Source organism: Ischnura elegans, chromosome 11, assembly GCF_921293095.1.
Source record: "Ischnura elegans chromosome 11, ioIscEleg1.1, whole genome shotgun sequence".
Taxonomy (NCBI): Eukaryota; Metazoa; Arthropoda; class Insecta; order Odonata; family Coenagrionidae; genus Ischnura; species Ischnura elegans.
Window position 1 is genome coordinate 79,908,161 of NC_060256.1, and position 19,621 is coordinate 79,927,781.

The 19,621-nt window shown below is 37.6% G+C and overlaps 1 protein-coding gene across 1 annotated transcript; it reads right to left on the reverse strand.

The window, feature by feature from the left end:
* Positions 1-484: 484 nt before the first annotated feature.
* On the reverse strand, positions 485-13,787 carry LOC124168183. The gene is made up of 2 exons (XM_046546314.1): positions 13,683-13,787; positions 485-1,017 (listed from the first exon to the last, which is right to left on the reverse strand). Exons 1-2 carry the CDS (start codon positions 13,683-13,685, stop codon positions 631-633), a joined length of 390 nt encoding a protein of 129 aa, XP_046402270.1. The 5' UTR covers positions 13,686-13,787; the 3' UTR covers positions 485-630.
* Positions 13,788-19,621: the final 5,834 nt, after the last annotated feature.

Consider the following 19,621-nt stretch of genomic DNA (forward strand, 5'->3'; position numbering starts at 1 on the left):
CTTGCAAAGTGGTCATACTATAATCCATATGACAATTGAAAGCCTTCAGCCCAAACTCACTCACTATTCATCCTCCAATGAGAAAACCCAACCTTCTCTACCGATCCTGTCAGGGTATTTAATTTGATAGCTATAAATAAATGCAGCTCAAGAAGAAATTTTTAGGTCAGTCAAATTCTTATTTATTTATGAAGTAATACTAGTCTTTTAATAATACATTGTTCATGTTTTAAAAATAAACAATTCTGTCCATTGCCCTTCAAAGAAGGACAATATTTTTGTAAAATTTAAAAATACATATGATTACAAATGGGCACTTAATAAAATAAATGCATGTTCCTTCAGAGCTTTCAAGGACAAACACACAACTTCAGGAACTCAGTCTGTATTTAAAGGAAGTGAATCCAACGATGCAATAATGACCCCAAAAAATTTGAGGGTTCACTTTCTTCAAACCCTAATAAAATGTCATGTTGATTTTTTAAAATCATTGGTCACCTCAGTGGGATCACAGGCAAATGTTGAATTGCAGAATAAGATGTTCATATTCAATGTTTGCTTTGATCCAGGGATTTGTTCTCTGGTCTCATTTTTGGTGGCTAGTTCAACACACACTCTTGATCTCTCGATTCAGTAGCGGGTCAAATCATTCTGTCTGGAGGGGTTGAAACGGGTGATCTGCCCTGTCCTTGAGATGTACACTATGCAATCAAAGCAGGGGACCTGCTGTCTGCAGCTGGAAGATGACTGTGAGTTGGAGGGCCTGACCCTTTGGGATCTGTCGAAGTCATTGTCATCGCCCCCAATTCTTGTTCCCAGGTCATTGTCTGCTGGTCGCCTGGCTCCCTGATCTCTTCCACCAGTGTTTGATGACTGTGAAGCATCACTCCCTCCACCGAATCTGGGCAGCAGTCCGGGGTAGTTAAATGGCCCTGGGGCGTAGAAAGAGCGGTCTGCAGTTGTCATGGCAATGACAATCAACAAACCGGCGCTGATGATGAGCATCTTTGAAGTAACCTACAAGGAAGAAAGGGTGAGTGATTATTTCAAATGAGAATTGGTCCAATTGGATTCCTATAAAATAAAAGATACTAGCTTCTTTTCCACGGTTTTAATGTAAACAGCCATGGTATTTGCGCACAGTGTAATCTTCAAGCCATCAAAAATGAGAAAAAGTGTTGTAATCATGTTCATTTTATTCTCTAAAGCAATGCTCAATCTGAGCCAGTTTAACTTTTAATGCTGCTCCAGTCTAGTTCCTCACATTCCAAGCATAGACTAGGTAAAGTAATGGAAGGAGGTATAATTATGGCCTTTGTACGTGAACAAGAGTTTCACGTATGCAATCTACACAAAAAACTTACGAGTCAGAAGGAACCAGTATAAAGGCACTTGCCATGCAGGCTGACTCCTTTAACTCATGCTGAGTATTCTCTGATAATACTTGATTGTCACCGATAATAGGATGATATCAAGCTAATTCAGCTCTTTGAAAACTTTTCCTATCAGAAGTCATGAACGCTTTCATTGCTAAACAATGAGGTATCATGTATGTAGTGCTCATTACCATGGTGCAGATGAACATTGTGGGGGAGCCAGGGAAATGGGTTTGGTATCCGTTTCTAGAGCTCTGCTTTTGAAAAAAGCTCTCTGTCTTGAACTCTAGAAACGGATACCAAATTTCTGCTCCCCATCAAATAACATACATCAATGGTACATTACTTTTACGATGGCCAGCATCAAGTAATTATTACATATGTAAGTGCACTGAATCCCCCACTTGAATGAGTCAAATTTAAATCCTGATTACATCCAGTGTCAAAAGGGAGTAGAGGCACTCCTCTTCCCTATTGGAAATTTCTTATAAGTCTTACAGAAATTCTTATAAGAATTCTGTAAGACTTAAAGGATTCTATAAGTCTTACAGAATTCTTATAGGATTCTATAAGTCTTACAGATTTCTTATAGGATTCTATAAGTCTTATAGAAATTCTTATAGGATTCTATAAGTGTTACAGAAATTCTTATAAGAAATCTGCATTTCTTATAGAATTCTACAATAATGCTGCGCGGGTCGCATACCTTTTAGGTTTTTATCCAGCAGGCGTGTCACCATAACTTATGTTGGCAATTGATAATTATTTAAGGAATTCTACATAAGATAATTTTTGGAAATTATGTATAACTCTTTTTTAAGTAATGTTCTGCTAATTTCCTGGTTTTTTCAGCATGGTATTTGACATAAATGGTTCCAAGAAGCGGAGGCTTCTTTAATGCGACTTGTTAGTATATATATCGCTGAGGGCACATGAAAAATTTTAGACTTAAAAGATCTGTCTGTTTCGAGTCTACAGATTACTTGACCGATGGAAGTTCGATATGGGCCATGAATAACCACGATGTATACTACGATTGCATACGTTGCAGGATACTGTTCACATGGTTCCCTAGCAACCTAACAACCAAAACTTGTTTGGTTGTTAGGTTGCTAGGGATTGCTTTTATATGTTAATCATTCACTATGTCTTTGTGATAGCAGTTTAATAAAATAAGTCGTGTGCTTCTAACCAAAATAAGGCATTGACCTCATTTGGTAAGTATTAAAAAACTGGCATTCCTAAAATTATGTTACCTTAAACAGATAGTTTCATTGAATTTTAAACTTTTCATCATTAATTTAGATAGACATGTATATTTTTCAGATTGTGGCATATCTAACATAAGAGGAAGTTTTAATGAAAACAGTGTTTTAATGGACAGAGTGAGTGATTTAGTCGTCTCTGAAGAGAATGAGAATGAATTTGTATGAGTATGCCAACATCTGCACAGTTATTATTTTATGGAAAATACATCAACTATTATTCTCAATCAGTGTTTCTGTGATTCCTATTAATTTCCCTAAATCTTGCAATTATTGTTAGCCATATTCTACATATCCTTTTCTCCAAAATGGCATCAAATTCCATTTTGCTTTGCTTATTTCTTTCATTATCTATCCAAATCTGCATGTAGAGGTCTCATTCTCTCTGGTATCTTAAATAAACATTGCTCATATGCATTTGATTTATCAAATTTTACTCTTCCTTCCCATATAATTTCTTGAAGTACCTATCCCGAGAGGAACTTGAATTTTATTTCATTTGCTTCTTCAATTTTCCAGGTTAAATCATATTCCATATTGCAATTCCTGTATCTTTCATTGCGTAATGATTGCCAAAGTTGTATTCAATTATCAGTATATCATTCTAGGCCATTGTTGGTTTCATTGATTTTAGTTTCTTTTAGCATGTGGGGACATTAACCCTATACAGAACCCATGCCCTGAAAGACCTCTATGGTATCTCGCCTTGTCTGGCCAGCCAGGTGAACTTTACAGGGCTTCAATGTCCTTTTTGATGTACACTGATGATAGACATCTACATTTGGTTCATGGGAAATCATTAGGTTTGCTGTATAAGATATAGGCGTCTACATTTGGATTGAATTAGGTATAATGCTAACTTTGTACTCTCAGTAGGGATGTAAATCTTATGTAGCTTTTTATAGAAGTTTGGGCAAGTGTTTTAAGCATGTTGATATAATATTTATAATAAATATTTCCATCAGAAAATTTGTTATAAATAACATTTTGTAACTGATAGTTAGAAGAAATTTTCTTATAAGAAAAATTCTTATAAGAAATTTTCTTATAAGAAATATGTCCAATTTCTGATAAGAAATTTTCTTATAGAAAAATTCTTGCAAGAAATTTTCTTATAAGAAATATGCCCAATTTCTGATAAGAAATTTTCTTATAAGAAATTTCCAATAGGGTTGTTGTGCTAATCTTTTGTGTGGGAAAGTCGACTTTATTACCAGCCAGGGTCGGATTTAGATGAAAAGAGGCCGTTTCACCTCCCATTTTTAAGTTTGTAAATTACATGAGAGGTAATAAAATACATTATATACTGTGATATATATCAATATGTTAAATGAAACATGTTGTGTGTTCACTGTTTTTAGAAAAGTGTAATTTTAATTTTCCTAACAATTTTAGTATAAACCCCTCTTGATTTTGAAGCCCTATGCTCGGTAACGCCGACTCCATGGGGCCTGAGGGGGCCCTCCAAAATTCGTTATGGGTGTGAGGAAAAATGTGTCAGGCTTGTCGATTTATCCTGGAGAGTCCAGATATCGAGATTCGAGTGATCAGGGTTCTAATGTTGATCATATGACTCTTCTAAAATGCTTAAAAAACTTATAACTCACTACTTATAAAATTTCCCGGGGTAAGGTCCCCGGTTTGGGCCCCCCCAATATTTTTTGCAAGTCGGCATCCTTGCCTATGCTGAAGACTAGTTAGCCTTTAAGAAAATCCGGACCTGTTACCAGCTACCTTTACGTAGAAAGCTTATTGGGGTCCTAGGGAGTCTCACTTATTTGGGTCATCATCATTAAAACCATTATATGACACATGAGGGCTCATAAATCTCAGGGTTGCTCTCTCTCTATATTCATATTAAAAACAGAATGTCTTGTACATTCTCCGGTGATGAAGCTTAAGGAATCTAAGTTTGCATTCGAACCCAATTGCTACTTCAAAACAATCCCTTTACTCAATGAGGTTGTGCGTGAAATTATTAGCAAATGACTGCAGTGATTTTCTAGTCACACTTTACTCTATTCACCATCAGCAATACTTATTTGTAACTCTTGAATCAACCTATGTTCATTTTCTTGCCCTATTTGGTCATTTGCCAAGACTTGGAAACATTCTGGTGATTAGTATTGGTGCTTGATTAAGTGTCACTTTGAGGTGGATGTAAGGGTATGGTTGCAAATAAGCATTTGCACATGAGCTATCTGGTCATTTTGGGGATATTGACTGCTAGATTCAGAATCCTCTTTCACAAATGCACTGTGTGGAAATTTGCATAAAAGTGTCAATCTGCTGAGCTCCCTTGGAAAAGTTACATAAAAGTTTAGTGGACGTTTCTGCTTAGAATCATCATAATGTTATAAAGGAATCATTTAGGGTTACCTCTGTCCCTCAGGTCATCTTAAGCTTTGCTTCTGACACTGTGGCTCATTCTGACTGACAAAGGCTTCTGCTTTCAATACCATAATTAAGATCTAGTGGCATAAAGTTCCATAACCTTGGTCAATGGCTGATTTTGTATTAGACTGAGGATAGGCAAATTTAGGGGGGGGCATGGCGGGATGTGTCCCCCAGACGATAAAAAAATAGAGGAGATTTTTAATACAAATATCAATTAGTTTTATATTTTAATATAAAATTTAGAAATATTGACATGTTAATAACTTTTGCACTGAAATTAAGAGTACATTTCGTAGAATAATGGTTGAATTTAATTTTTAATCCTAAATATGAGAATACTGTTTGCCTGTCAGACTATGATGCCCCCTCCAGAAAAAAATCCTGGATCCGCCCTTGAAACCTAGTAAGGTTGTTGGTTTTAGGAAGATCAAGAGTGGGTTTTGTGCGCCTGGCAGTTATGCAATCCACATTTGCTAAACTTAGCTCTTCTAAACATGACCTCCATTGAAAAATTAAATGGAAAAGTTATATGCATTTTTGAAACAAGTTAGCGTTGAATATATAATTAAAGGAGCTATTTGCAGTTTCCTGCAATAAAAAAACAGTGTTGATTCTGACCCGGCTTTCGATTGCACTATATCAAATGTGGTGAATAAGAATTTGATTACTCTCATTTCGATAGCCTCATTAACCAGATTTTAATGTTGCCAGTCGTGAAAAAGTTCGGAACAATAAAGGGACCCTTATAACTTCGTTTCCCGGTACTTCTCGAAGCTATTCGCGACGAAAAATCAACGTTCTTAACACTCTCGAATATAAGATGATGACGTCATGAACTTCTGTCAAGCGGGTCACCGCTTCTCAGTCACTCCTCCCTTAACCTACACCGGCCTCGCGTTACTCGTTGTTGTTTACACCCTTATAAGCGGTTCTTTACAACAATGAAGATTTCTCACTGAACGAATGAATGAGCCAGAAATTCAATGACGTCAGCAACTCATTAATTATGAGCGTCAAATTTCGTGAATTCGATATATTCGGCTTTAATTTGGTGAAAATTCATGCTGAATGAAGCTAAATAACCTTAGTAAATTTTCTCGGGATTTTTTATTTTGTGCGCTTTTCGACGTACGAGGCGTTTCGACGCTAGCAGAAAAAACGGAGATTCTCGTCATCCGTATGCATCGTGTTAATCCGAAGGCGAAAGTTGTCTGGAGGTTACAATTTGCCAGTTCCTTAGGAAATGGGCGTATCGTGTTTTCGTTGTCATTAATTAATTCATCGAGCTTCCCGTTTCGGTTCGTTAAATCCGCAGCCGCACTGCGTCTCTTTTCGGAGTCCAGACGAGGTTATCCTGTTGTTGTGTCTCTCCAACCGCAAACTTATTTCGGCTTCCCCAGTCTAATTTTTGAGCTCCTTTGAAACCACTCGTATCAGCTTTCAACAGCGGTAAGCTTGTAGCCTCGTAATAGGGCGTGAGAAATTCGTTTATTATTAACGGTCTGTGGGGAGAGCGGGAGCTTAGATTTTCATTGGCTTTCGGGTACGTTTTAAAGATCTGCGAGGCTTCCGGCATGATCTAGAATGACTAATCCCATGCTCCTCCTACCGAGAGGCATGGCGTGCTCATGTCTCTAGGTAAATAAATTTGTAGAAGAGCTCTCAGGGCAGTTGCCTGGTAACTTAAAGCCTGAATCACACGATCACTTTTTTCTTCCCTTAGAGTGATAGCTCGAGCGACAGGTTTTTAGCGACCAGAAGAGTAATCGTTTGACCCATCTTTTTCTGAATCACACGGTCATCCCCACTGTCCCTTTTTCCATCGCTTTTTCCGTCACTTTCCTTATTTACAACTGTCGTTGAATGAGTTGCCAAGCGTTGCAATCGCTGTTAGCGGCCTTGCGTTCTGATTGGCTGAAGGACGGATCCAGTTATGGTTTCAGCCAACGAAAAAGGGACGTGCCGAGTGATGGAAAAAGGGATGGAAAGCTCATCTCACGAGCCATCGCGGAAATTGATCGCGAAAAACTATCAATATTTTCGCCATCGTTGGAGCTGTTCCTCCAAAGGATAAAATGTCGTGTGATTCTGGCTGAAGGCCGAGGCTAGCGTTGAAACCCCAAATTCCATTATCAAACCCCGTCATGGGAAACGGAAGGAGTTTGGACAGTAAGTTTTTGTGAATAGATTTTATTCAAATCGCGATACTTATTATTTGGAAGTATTAAATGTATTGGAAAAAATTCTGGTATAAATTTACAGCAGGAAAACAAACGCTGCCTTCGGAATCAGTCAATCAGACCCATTACGTAATCTTCGAATTTACGCTTTCAATGCGGGTCGCATGTTCAGAAGTCAATTATACCTCTCGCTCATGCGTACTCAGAGGTTCATGCAACCTAGGAGCATGATGGATTCGGACTGGTTTCTTCTCGTTTCTTACCATTGGTAAATATTCACCTGGACGGTGAGTTCATCGACAATCCTTAGGATCACAAACACGAAAGGGAGTAGGTCGAATGCACCGGTTGGACTCATTATAAATTCAACCTCCTCTCGGTAAGCTTAATATTTTATGTGAGAGCGACTTCGGTCGGTCATCTTGCGCGACCTCATTCTCCGTCACAGGTGTGAGCAAAAACATTACCGCGGTTACATAAGACCCCAATGAGCTTTATTTTGAAGCGAGTTGACTGTCGTGTTTATATTAATCGACATGAATCCAAAGGTATGTTCCGTAATCATACCAAAGAATGAGGCATTGGAAAAAAGGTAAGTTAAAAAATTGTGAGTCGTTAAAGTATTTCTTTCGATATCTTTAGGCTCTAGCTGGGCTAACTGGTCTAAGCCTGAAAATTTTCCAGTGGGTAGGTTATTTACATGTGGTTATTTACGTGGGTATTTAACGATTGAATGGGTAAATCCCAAAAAGATTTTATTATTAAATAGCAAGACACCCGTCGTTGCTCGGAAGGATAGTACTCGGAGAAGTGGGAAATTTGGAACTTGGATTACATGTCCATACAGGAATTTTGTTTTCTCTTTGATCCTGTCAAGATGTGTGCCTAACCGGCAGGATGTCAAACCACAGAAGTTGTATGACGTGACGTGATAAACGGTAATGAGAAAACGACGGAAAGGACGCGTCGGACGCAATTGAAAGTAGCAGTACGGGCTTTAGGAGTATGAGATGCCCCTATGTACTAACTTTGGTTTCAATCCGTCGATCCATAAAGAAACGTATAGCGGACAGACAAACAGACATCCTCTTTTATAACTATATAGGTGATTTTAAGAACTTCTGCCGTAATCAATATATTTAAGGGCTAAGACATGATGAATTGATCACGAAATGAGTTAAAGAGGGTGTAAAACAGAAGTTTTATATACCTTTAAGTTGGGAATCTAACTTAGGAAGGCCGAAAGACCTGAAACTTTCCGAATCTGCTATCCACATGGTTTTTCGACATCCGTAATGCAGTACATCATAGTAAAAACTGACCTACATTGAATTGTTTTTCTCGATATAGATTTTCGGATTAACTACAATTTTTAAGCTGCTCATTAAAAAGGCATTCAATGCAACAGAAAAATCTCTTCTACACACTTCATATAAATATTTATTCAAATTGCCTGTTGAAGACAAAATCTTACTCCGTCTAATCAAGTGTCGCTGGTAGGGAAGTTATTTTCTGAAACGAATTCTCCATATGCGCTTTTAAATACTTTTAATTTTCTTTGCAATAATCGAGGTTATTATTTCCCTCATGTTTTTAACTGTCATTAATGTATTAGTTTTGCGAGTGTATATTAATTGCAAGAGTAACTCTGAAAGCTATTGAAAATATCCACGCAAGAGAATGCCGTAAATGGTTAAATAATTTGAAATTCAAGACTTGAGTATCTTCAAGTAGCAACCGTATAAAGCCATACCGGAAAATAATGCGAGATATGTAGGGTTTCCTGATCGCAATCAATTGAACGTTAACCTGCCAATGACCCCAAAACGATTCGAACGGCTAATTCTTACGCAAATTTTGGTGTGAGAAATCAATGCAGAGAAAGGCTAGGCAAAATTTGTTCGACTTGGCTTTAAAATATTGTAAATAGCAGTCCAAAGTTCCTAAATCATCTTGAATCTCCTCTTTGAGAAGTAGTTATTCCGTTCAAAGTGTAACATCTTGCACCGCGAAAAAATCTCCTCATGGCCACAACAGATACCGGCGACCTTGCTCGATGGAAGGAAGTGAAACATTCTCTCATTCTGTCCTTGTTCCTTTTCTTTTCGACGGATTCATGAAGGTCATGTACACTTGTCCGACGAAAGCGTCTAGATTAGTATTGCAGAAAATAACCAGTTGCGACCTGCTGCGAAGTTATTAAGTATCAGAAAATAACCAGTTGTCTCAAGTGACGCATTCCTTTGTGATAGCTATTTCTAAATAATACACCTGTTAATAATTGTGTGAAAAGGAAATTGTTATTATTATTATTTAAACTATCATTTCAACTCAACTCCTTGGTCCCATGTAGTCGTTGTATATAGGTATGTGTACAGTACCTACCTGGGACTATTTGATTGGTGATACAGGGTATGTTATCGTTTATTTTTTCGAGGTTTTTCCACCGCGATTTAATGAGAGCCCAATGTTTTGAACGATTGCGATTTGAATTTTTTAAGAATTTAAATATTCGTCTAAGCCGTAGGTGATATCTTTTTTTCAATCTTATCAACAGATTATTATTAACTTAATATATATTAAATCTTATTAACAGATAGCAATGGTAACAAGATATCTTGTTACTATCGCTACTTGTTAATTCTAGATGGTCTGTCGGGGATGCGAAGAAGAAGGTAATTTTCGCTCTGAGTTTCGCGTAAGAGGTGCATCCCTCTATATTTGAATGAAACATTGAGGTGGTGTTTCATCCTTGATAAAATTCATTTTAATATCGTGATTTTTACTGGAGCGCTTTTAAGGTTGATATTTATGTCAACTTAATCGTATTTTTATCTCCTGCAATGGTAAATATTATTCGGTATCAAAAATAGCCTGGATGATTGCGGAAACTGTCTGCAATAGTTGCGGAATTTCAGTATCATATGAAGATGCCACTCTGAATATGCCATGGAAAAGATTGGGTATGGAGTAACTCAATTCCTTGGTCCCATGGCTTATATTCTGTATGGCAGGGGTCTGGTCCAAATATTTTTTGTCTCGAGGGGAATATTGTCCCCCTTCTTATCTACTGAATCTGATGCTGCCCGCGTACTATTTTGCAAGCGATTCGATTGAGCGCCAGTAGCGGAGCTAAAGGGTAATCGGAGATATTGAAAATACTTCAGATATAAGAAAATACTTAATATTATTTCAGTAAAATGTTTACTTTGCATGTAACCTTAATTTTTGTCTCGAGGGGAATATTGTCCCCCTTCTTGCGTACTGAATCTGATGCTGCCCGCGTAGGTACTATTTTGCAAGCGATTCGATTGAGCGTCAGTAGCGAAGCTATTGGATAATCGGAGATATTGAAAATACTTCATATATAAGAAAATACCTAATATTATTTCAGTAAAGTGTTTACTTTGCATGTAACCTTAATAATTCATTTTATCTATCCAAGATAGCTGGGAAAAACGATATTTTTCCTCAATTTCCTCTCAGTGCTTTTCATGAAAGTGTTTTAGAAGATTGGGAGTCTGGGTGCTGAGCCTAATTTCCGAATATCCAAAGGAAGCATGCAGTAATGTCTATCTACCGCTGCACGTTTACCTCCAACTCAACCTCATTTTTGAGCGGCTAGAATTAGCTGATCTCTTGAATGCTTTCGAGTCTTAGCAAATGGCCCAGAGAGAGCGAGATATAGTCAGAATATTAATGGTGTCTGACTCAATATTAAGAGAAAATGTCACTCGTGATGAACTGGTGAAAGAGTAATTTTCACATTGCCATTTGTATCCGTTTATTATGTCGGACACCACCTTATCAAATGCATTGGTTCAAGACCGGATCCAGATTTATTTCTGGGGGGGCGCAAGGCCCTAACAGGCATAGAGTCTTCTTATATTTGACGTTACAAACAACTCACAATTACTATGCGAAATGTTCTCTTTATTTAAATATGAACGTTATTAATATGAAATTAAATGAATAAGGCTTCGTAGTATACAAAACAAAACGAACGTAAAGATAACCGTATTAAAAATCTTGCCTATTTTTTTAAGCGTCTTGTGGGGCTCGTGCCCCCCCTAAATCCGCCTATGTATTGATTGATTGTTTTTTAACAGACCAATCGGCTAGAATTTCCCTGAGGTTGCTCTTTCTTCGCCCCGGTGAGCTTGTACCCAAATGCAGGCGTGTGAATTACTATATCCTGAAGTGACGCGCCCGAGAGAAATGGCCGTAAGTGAGACAATAGCATTGAGTTTATGCTGGGCGCCTTTCAGTTGGCGCTCTGGATTTTGAGTTTCTGGGAGAACTAAAGATTAAGAAGAAAGAAAGACTAGCATCATTTTAACAGTTGCTACGGAGGTGTTATCCAGTCGCGGAAAAATAAAGTTTTAAGTGATATATTCGACTTTGCTCAAAATGTGAAAAAATTTATATTCTCTAATCGATTTTTGAATAGGACAAAAGTTAATATTTGTTACCTGCCTGTTGTAGTTTTCTTATAAAAGAAAGGTTTCTAAGACCCGTATGAGACGGTGCCTCCCATTCTTTTACGTAATGGGCCTAAGTTGGGATCCTTAAGCAAAACCCTTGGAAAATGATCCCAAATAAATGAGTTAAAACGAATTCCAGGCAATGATTTTGGGCTTCCATGTAACCCAGCCGTCGAAGGAAATGATTTTTTTTATCCGGTTATACACATTAATTTTTATTAAAAACATTTTTCTGTTAAAATTGATATAGAGTTATTTTCGAGAATAGTTTTTATTTTTTCCCATATCAGAACCCAGTACAAATGTGATAAATAATGTTTTCAAAAACTTTACTCCAAAACAAGCCACTATGCATGCGCTAATCCATCTACTGCATGGAATCTTTTCGATGTGGAAACTTTTCATTTCACAGCTTGAAAGAGAACATTAAAAAATAGCTTTGAACGTTATAGAGCATATCTACCTGCACATAATGAATGAAGTTTGAATAAACTAAGTTGTTAACGTAGTAAATGAAGACCCGGCCCTAAAAATTCCATATCTTTCACATTTTGATATTTCATAGATTTTAGTTAATGAGTAAATGATATTTAAACATATTACTTCTGAAATCCTCCGAATCAATGAAGATCATAACCTACTCTGTCATAAGTAGAGTCTCAAAAGGATTTTTTGACGTCCATAGCTCTCCTGGAATTTTACTGGAATCAATAAGTGTTGAGCGGCTGCATAACCGTATTTTATGTTGCTGTTGTTGCGATATAAAATCTGATATAATTGAAGTCTCTGTGGTATATTAACGATCGTGCACAAGCTTTTTGTATATCTGACAGGATGAACGATGAAATAAGTGTGATGTCTACGGTCGTACAGCTCGGCCCTGGCAAGTACGATCATATTTTCAACAGTCCCTATCACACACTCAAGCGAGAGCAGTTCTATTATAGATTTAAATGATACATATTGCCGCTCTCCCCTGCATAGGCTATTACTTAGAGTAATACCCCCCAAAAAAGATCTCAAATCCATTCTTTATAATCAGCGTTTTGTAAGTTGCTTTGGGTCTCACATCCTTACTGCATTCTTATATGCGAAATATTCTCTTTATTTAATTATGAACGTTATTAATATGAAATATTTTATCTCGGGATAATATAAAATATTTTTCCTCAACTCCTATTCTTCTTATAGCTTTTTTCACTTATTTCTCAAATATCTTTGCCGCACAATATAATATGAACATAAATCGAACCAAAAGGTATTCCAAAGTAGACCAAACGGTCGTCAATTCACTTCCTTTGCGAGCAGTGGCGCCGACTCCATGGGGCCTGAGGGGGCCCGAGCCCCCTCAAAAATTCGTTAAGGGTGTGAGGAAAAAGTTTCAGGCTTGTCGATTTTCCCCGGAGTGCCCAGATATCGAGATTCGAGTTATCAGGGTTCTAATGTTGATCATATGACTCCTCTAAAATGCTTTAAAAAAACTTAAAACCCACTACTTGTAAAATTTCCCGGGGCAAGATCCCCGGTTTGGGCCCCGCAATATTTTTTGTGAGTCGGCATCCCTGTTTTTGAGTACTTGATCAGCACTTCCTTCGTATCTGCTTCACTATCAAATAACATCACATGCAATTAAAGATGAGTTAGTGCATTTTTATTATTTTTTTTAACCGCGAAAACGTGTGTAATGGAATTTTCTACAGAGACATATGGCTCAGTATAATCCCGCTCGTACTGTCCTATTGTATTTTTTTCGCGCCGTATTAGTGGTTGTACGATTCTGTTATTAAATTTATATTTGCTTAGTAATATCTATGCTACGAAATACGACACGAAAAAAGACCGCTCGAGTAGGATTGATGTGTCCATTTTAGCAATTGCTTCCCCTAGCGTTGTAAACCGCAAAGCAAATAATCCATGGTCTTGTGTGTGAAGGAAATTATGGTGTGTTTCAGGTTATAGAGGATGGAAATGGTAACTTACCATGGCTGTGTGATCTGCGGGAACCTTCCTCCTTGAGACACAAAGTGAAACTACTGCTCGAGTCCTGCCACCCGCCCCCTATAAGTATCCGCGCTCGCGAAAAAAATAAAAGCGAAGCGATGAGAGGGACTGGGACGAAAAGAGTATCGCTACGCGATCGGGAAGTCTGCGAGTAGGCTTATGAGAGGGTTATCTCTTCTCGGGAATTTCTCTCTCGTGGATTACTGGTCGGGAAGTGGGAGGAGTTGGGGGAAATGCCATGATTCGCATTGCTTCGGTATGAGCATCACTGTTTTGCCCTCACTCGTGACGTAGCTAATGTTTTGGTCGTATTTTTTTATGTTTACCGATTATCCGTAGAGCACACCCTAATTTCCAGAAGATAAAGCCGATAACTTCTTTGTTGTTAGGACTCAGTATCCGAATCCCTAATGAAGTTGGAAATTAAATCTGCGAAATCAGATTGGGTAAATAGGTAAATGGATTTCGTATTTATGTAGTTCTGTTAATACCTCCGAAAAATGAGCTTGTAAATTTTTTTTACGCCTACAAATTTTTAGTACAGCGTGTCAGAGTAATATTTTCGGTGCCATAGTGAAAAATGAGGTATTAAGAAAAGAAAAAAAATGAGCATGTAAACTTCTTTGTTCCGCACACACACATTTTTAACTCAACGTGTCGGAGTAATATTTTCGGTGCTATAATTTTATCTGTGAAATAATTAAGTAGAGCGGAGTCCCGAAATTGGGACTGAACCCTATTCGGATTACTTGATTGTTAGGATTATCCGAAATAATGGATTAAAAAACCGGTCTGAGACGGAAGAACGAATTACAAGTGTACGTAGTGCATAGTACCGCGTAATTGGAAAAAGCTGCACCGGCCCTACCTCGGAATCAATGCGTGGACCTTTGACTTTCCGGCATTTATTTCCCATTGCATTTATTATGAATCTAACCGCCTGCGTCGTTCACGCAGTAGATGTGAAATGTTTGACAATTACGGCTCCAGTCGCGGCTTTAGTACTGTAACTTTTGGTTCACCACTGGTAGTGTCTTCTTGGAAGTCAATATTCCCTTGCGTTGCCATACTTGATGGACGGCAAGGTAATTGACAAGGGAATCAGTGGACCTGGATATCGAAGTGGTATGTGCAGAGGCCCGTGAAGTTATAGGTCCGTGGTACGATTCTCGCTCGAGGGGGACTTTCCCGTGGCCATTATGATTAAGTTAGTGTAAGTGAAGTAAGTTCGCGCGATTACTTTGGATTTATTATTATGGATTTTCTTCGTTTTTCCTGCTGAGGGAGGTGTTCATCATAAATCACGTTATATATCCCGCTATGGTTTTATAAAATCAGCTTTATTGCCGAGAATTATCTGTGCGAATGGATACTAATGAATTCCCAAGTCATCAATTGAAAGGCTCATGCCAGTTAATCTTACATACTCAACAGATAATTTTATTATGTGGATTATATCTAGTGCACTCATTTTAATCCTGGAATATTTCCGCCAAGTTTCGCCTGAAGCAATCTCTCCCGAGTCTTTGATTTCAACCTTGGCGGTGGGAAGAATGTTGGTGTATTACCTTGACAGTGACATTGGGTTACTCAGGCAAGACTAGAGTCGGATGAATACCTGTTGCGTTGGAAATTCGTTCAGCGCCGCTACGGTTCGAATATGTTGGAGACGAGGACAACAAAAAAAAACATAATTTATGCTGAAATTCACGGGAACGTCATTTTAGCAAACTCGAGCAGTCTGTGGTTCATATATCAAACGAGTCAAATATCATTTATTGAATGAATTCCTGATTTCCGTGTTGAACAATTTTATGGACAACCTCCTTGCAACGGCGAAGATACGATAACGGAAGGGTTTTTAATGAAATTTTCCTCCAAAAAAGGATATCAAATTTTAATACTATCGAGATTAAAAGGAATTGGTTCATTAAAAGAACTGATGCAATTTTTGTTGTCGCTCTCGCAAATATTCCCTAGTCATGCCCTTCGTCGGGGTAACAGAACTAATGTGCACGAAAAGAATGGCTCCTAGAGAGAACTTGTAGCAGTTGCGTGGATGATTGCCAAGGGATATAAATTCACTGAAATCGCTGATCGCTTTCTAGTTGTGAGGGAAAATCACTCCGTAATACATTTAATAAAGATTTTATTCCGCCCTTGGCAATAGGCTTAATACACTTCATCAATAGCGACCTCTAACTATTTCCCAGCAACATCTACACAGTGCCTGAAAAGGTGGAGTGGAGAAGAAACAATGAATCACCTGTCCTCTAACTATTTGGTGTGCTCTTCGCTGCACAGTCTCAATTCGTATACTACCATTTTCAGCTGAAATTCATTGTATATTTTGCTCTATGTATATAATCAGTTCCTATTACCATCTTAATAGAGTAACTTATTTTCTCATCAGTTATTCAAATGTAGATAGTTCAGTTTTTTTATATCTATATGCTAGTCAATTTTTTTACTCAGGTCTATTTTCCAATGTAGTTTCAGAGTTTTCACTGACCAAATTGCTGCCACGTACTGACACGACTAGGACTATTCCAGTTATGATGAAATATTTTTATTTTGAATTCTTTCTCATACCTAGGTGCTATCTTTGTACATAGATTTACTCTCTCTGTACTTACAAAGCTTAGGGTAGCTTTGTGTAATTATTGGAAAGGCTTCCCCTACATGAAACGATATGTCGGTATTTTTTAATTTCATAGTTATGATATGCTGTCAACTATTTTTCATAAGTCATTTACATCGTTTAGTTGCTGTATGTTTCGTGCAATAGACGTTCTACAAAGGCGAATTTAATTATTTTTGCCGTAAATAATCTTGTAATTTTGTGTTGAAAAATAATTTTTACTAAAAACGACTTCAGCACGTAGTTGGTTCGTGTTAGCTCCCATTGAACGTGTATCATTCCATACTCCACGTTGGCCAAACTGCTGTTTAGATAAAGCATAAATGCCAAAACAATGCTTGTGATTCAAATGGATGTCGCCATGAAAATTTAACAAAAATTACTCATCTTAGACTTCTACTATCGGGCTGGTTTCGATAGGTTTGGGTAGATCTCACCCTATCCTAAACCTGAGGTATCTCAGTGTTTCCTATGGAGGTTATAGTGACTAGTTACTCGAAATATGAGAATTTTTGGGGCGTTTAAGCTTCTTTTAGTAGTTCTTTAAAGTTTTAAAAGTTAGATATAATACAAATAAGAAATTAAAACATAGTCGTAATCATCAACAGTGGGGAAGTTGAAGATATCTTCTACTCAATATCCCTATCAGCTAATATTTTAACACTTAAATTGTTCCTCTGATTTATAAACTTCGTCACCATCTCCATGTATTTTGGAATGTAAAAGAATAAAACTTTGAAAGGTTCACTGAAAATTTTCAATGAGCCTTACAAAGTTTTGTTGCTTTAAATTCGAAAATGGAAAGTTTGGCACCGTAAAGGCTGAAGTTGTCCATGAATTTCATTCGCAGGCTATCTTTGCCGTTCTTCAGCACCTGACCAAAAATATAAAGTGAAAACTTAGTAAAATTTTACTAAAAGGAATATTTTAATGTCTCACATAGTGTGTACTGTTTTCCGATGCAAAATATCCAGGGGACTGCATAGAGGAGGTCCAACTCCATCCCACAGAAGGTTAATGTCTGTTTCCAATTTGGTCGCATTTTAATGTTTTTGAAAATATCCGCAGTGCCGTGACGAGAGCAATGCGATCTACTTTTTTCCAATATTTTGCAGTATAATGTCTGTATTTTTGAGGAATAACGTTTAAGATTTATGAATTTGATAAATAAAATCATTACAAGTGTAAATGTCTGTTTACACCCCTAATTATACCATATTTTCCTGTTGAAACTCGGATCATTTTGTCCGTCAGCGACACGAGTGGTGACTTGTGTAACCTCATTGAAATGCGCGGTGGTTGGCAACAAATTGAGAGGCCGAATTGAGGATCCTTTGCCATATTCGTGCAAAATATATCAAATCATTCCCGTATGATTTCGAAAGAGCCCAAATTCGAAGACCAAAAACATTTCGGAAACATTTTAGTGTCGGGAACCACATGCGGGGGAGTTAGTGATTGATGTTAGTGGAAAGGGGTTAGGCGAGGAAAGGAAAGTGGGCGCGGAGTGGGTTGGGGAGCGACATTCTGCATTCTGGCGATCCTCCGTTACTCATCTCCAGTGTATTTATTAGTAATGCAGGTCAGCTTGGGTCTCCGCGGTTTTCCTTCTTCGGCCTATGGAAAGTCGGCATTACTCAGCAGTTTTGGAGTCTTTATTTCTCAGTTGGGGAAGAAAGCTCGGCGATCAAAATACCCTTTTTCTTGGGTCAGGCTGGAGGTCAACGTGATCAAATTCTATCGGCCTAACGCAATGGCTCCAGTTAAATTTTATAGCGGTTCACGTGTCCTTTTCCTTTTTAAGCTTCGCAATCACCTTAAGATGATTGATATGTAATTGTCTTCAAGATCTTCCTGTTCTCCTGAATATGAATCCAAGTACAGAAAAGTGACTTCAACGTTAATGAAATGAAAATCTTTGTGGTATTCCACCAATTTATTCTAAGGCGCGATTAGTTTTTACGCAGCGGCGTCATCATCAGGTACTATACATCAGGTACCATATCTGATGTTGTTGCTACTGCATCGAAACTAGTCGTACAAAAAAGGTTTTCATTTCATTAGCGGTAAAATGAACCTCCCCAAAGTTAAGCCTGAGACGATAGAGATAATGAGTGATTGATATATTTTACCCATTTAAACAATTTGCAAACGATGGCTTGGGATGCAATCTTGTTTATATATCAATACTCGTAAGCGTTCAGAGAGGAGAAAAAAGAGATATTGTTTACTTTGATTTTTATGGACATTGCTCGGCTTTTTATTAACCTGCAATATAATAAAATTACAACATTTACAGATTTCTTTGAAAATTTTCGCAATAAATTTTTGCGTGCACCATTCCGCCTTTGGTTATTCTTTAATGAATGTTTTTTTTTTGTTGATTCACCAATCTCATGGAAATCGGCAAAGAAAAAACGAATGGCAGTTCATTCAGCGCATTTGGACTTGACATCTTTTTAGACTTTATATTTCAGATTATTTAACATTTAAAGCATTACTTTGGTATAAATTGCGTTTTGTTTGCCAATGAGACGATTTTTTTCTTCGTAAAAAGCGAAAGTATTGAAGCAAGTAACAGTCGGTGAGCATAATCTCTGTATTCTAAATGATGATTACTTTTCGAAAAACTGCCGTCTCACAGTCTAACGCTTAGTGAGAGAAAGACATTCTGTCATCACTGACGAATTCATGAATATCTATTCATCCTTCCGGGCTCGGTGGATATAGGAGGTGTATTTACCCTGAAGTGGTAATGGACTTACGTGAAGATGTAGTTATTTTGTGTTGATATCCATCATGAAGTAATTATCTCTCTGAGCCTTGAGGGAGTAGGGATGTTGATTCCAAATGATTATCCCATTAATGGTCGGTCGTCAGCGTTACCTCATTTTGATGTCAATAAATTGATTTCGTAGCGTAAATCGTAATATTAGAATTTATATTTTTAAGCTGAAATGGAGACGAACAAGGGTTATTTAGTCGTGAACTTGGTTGAGGGAATGGTAAAATAATTCATCATAGCGAAGCTTGTCCTTCATGAAAAATATTTGGAGCATTTTATAGTTTCCTTGTACTCTGAAATTTTTTTCCAATCGCTTCAAATGCGTTCGGTTCGTTTTAGCTTTGGATATTCATCATTTTCAATTTGTTTTTTATGTAATGTGGCATTACTCTGCAGTTTAAAATTAGCACCCTGATTCTGCGCATTCATCATCGGATTTAAAAAGTTTACCACTAAGCTTAACAGCACGTTCTTTCGTCGACGTTCTTCCTT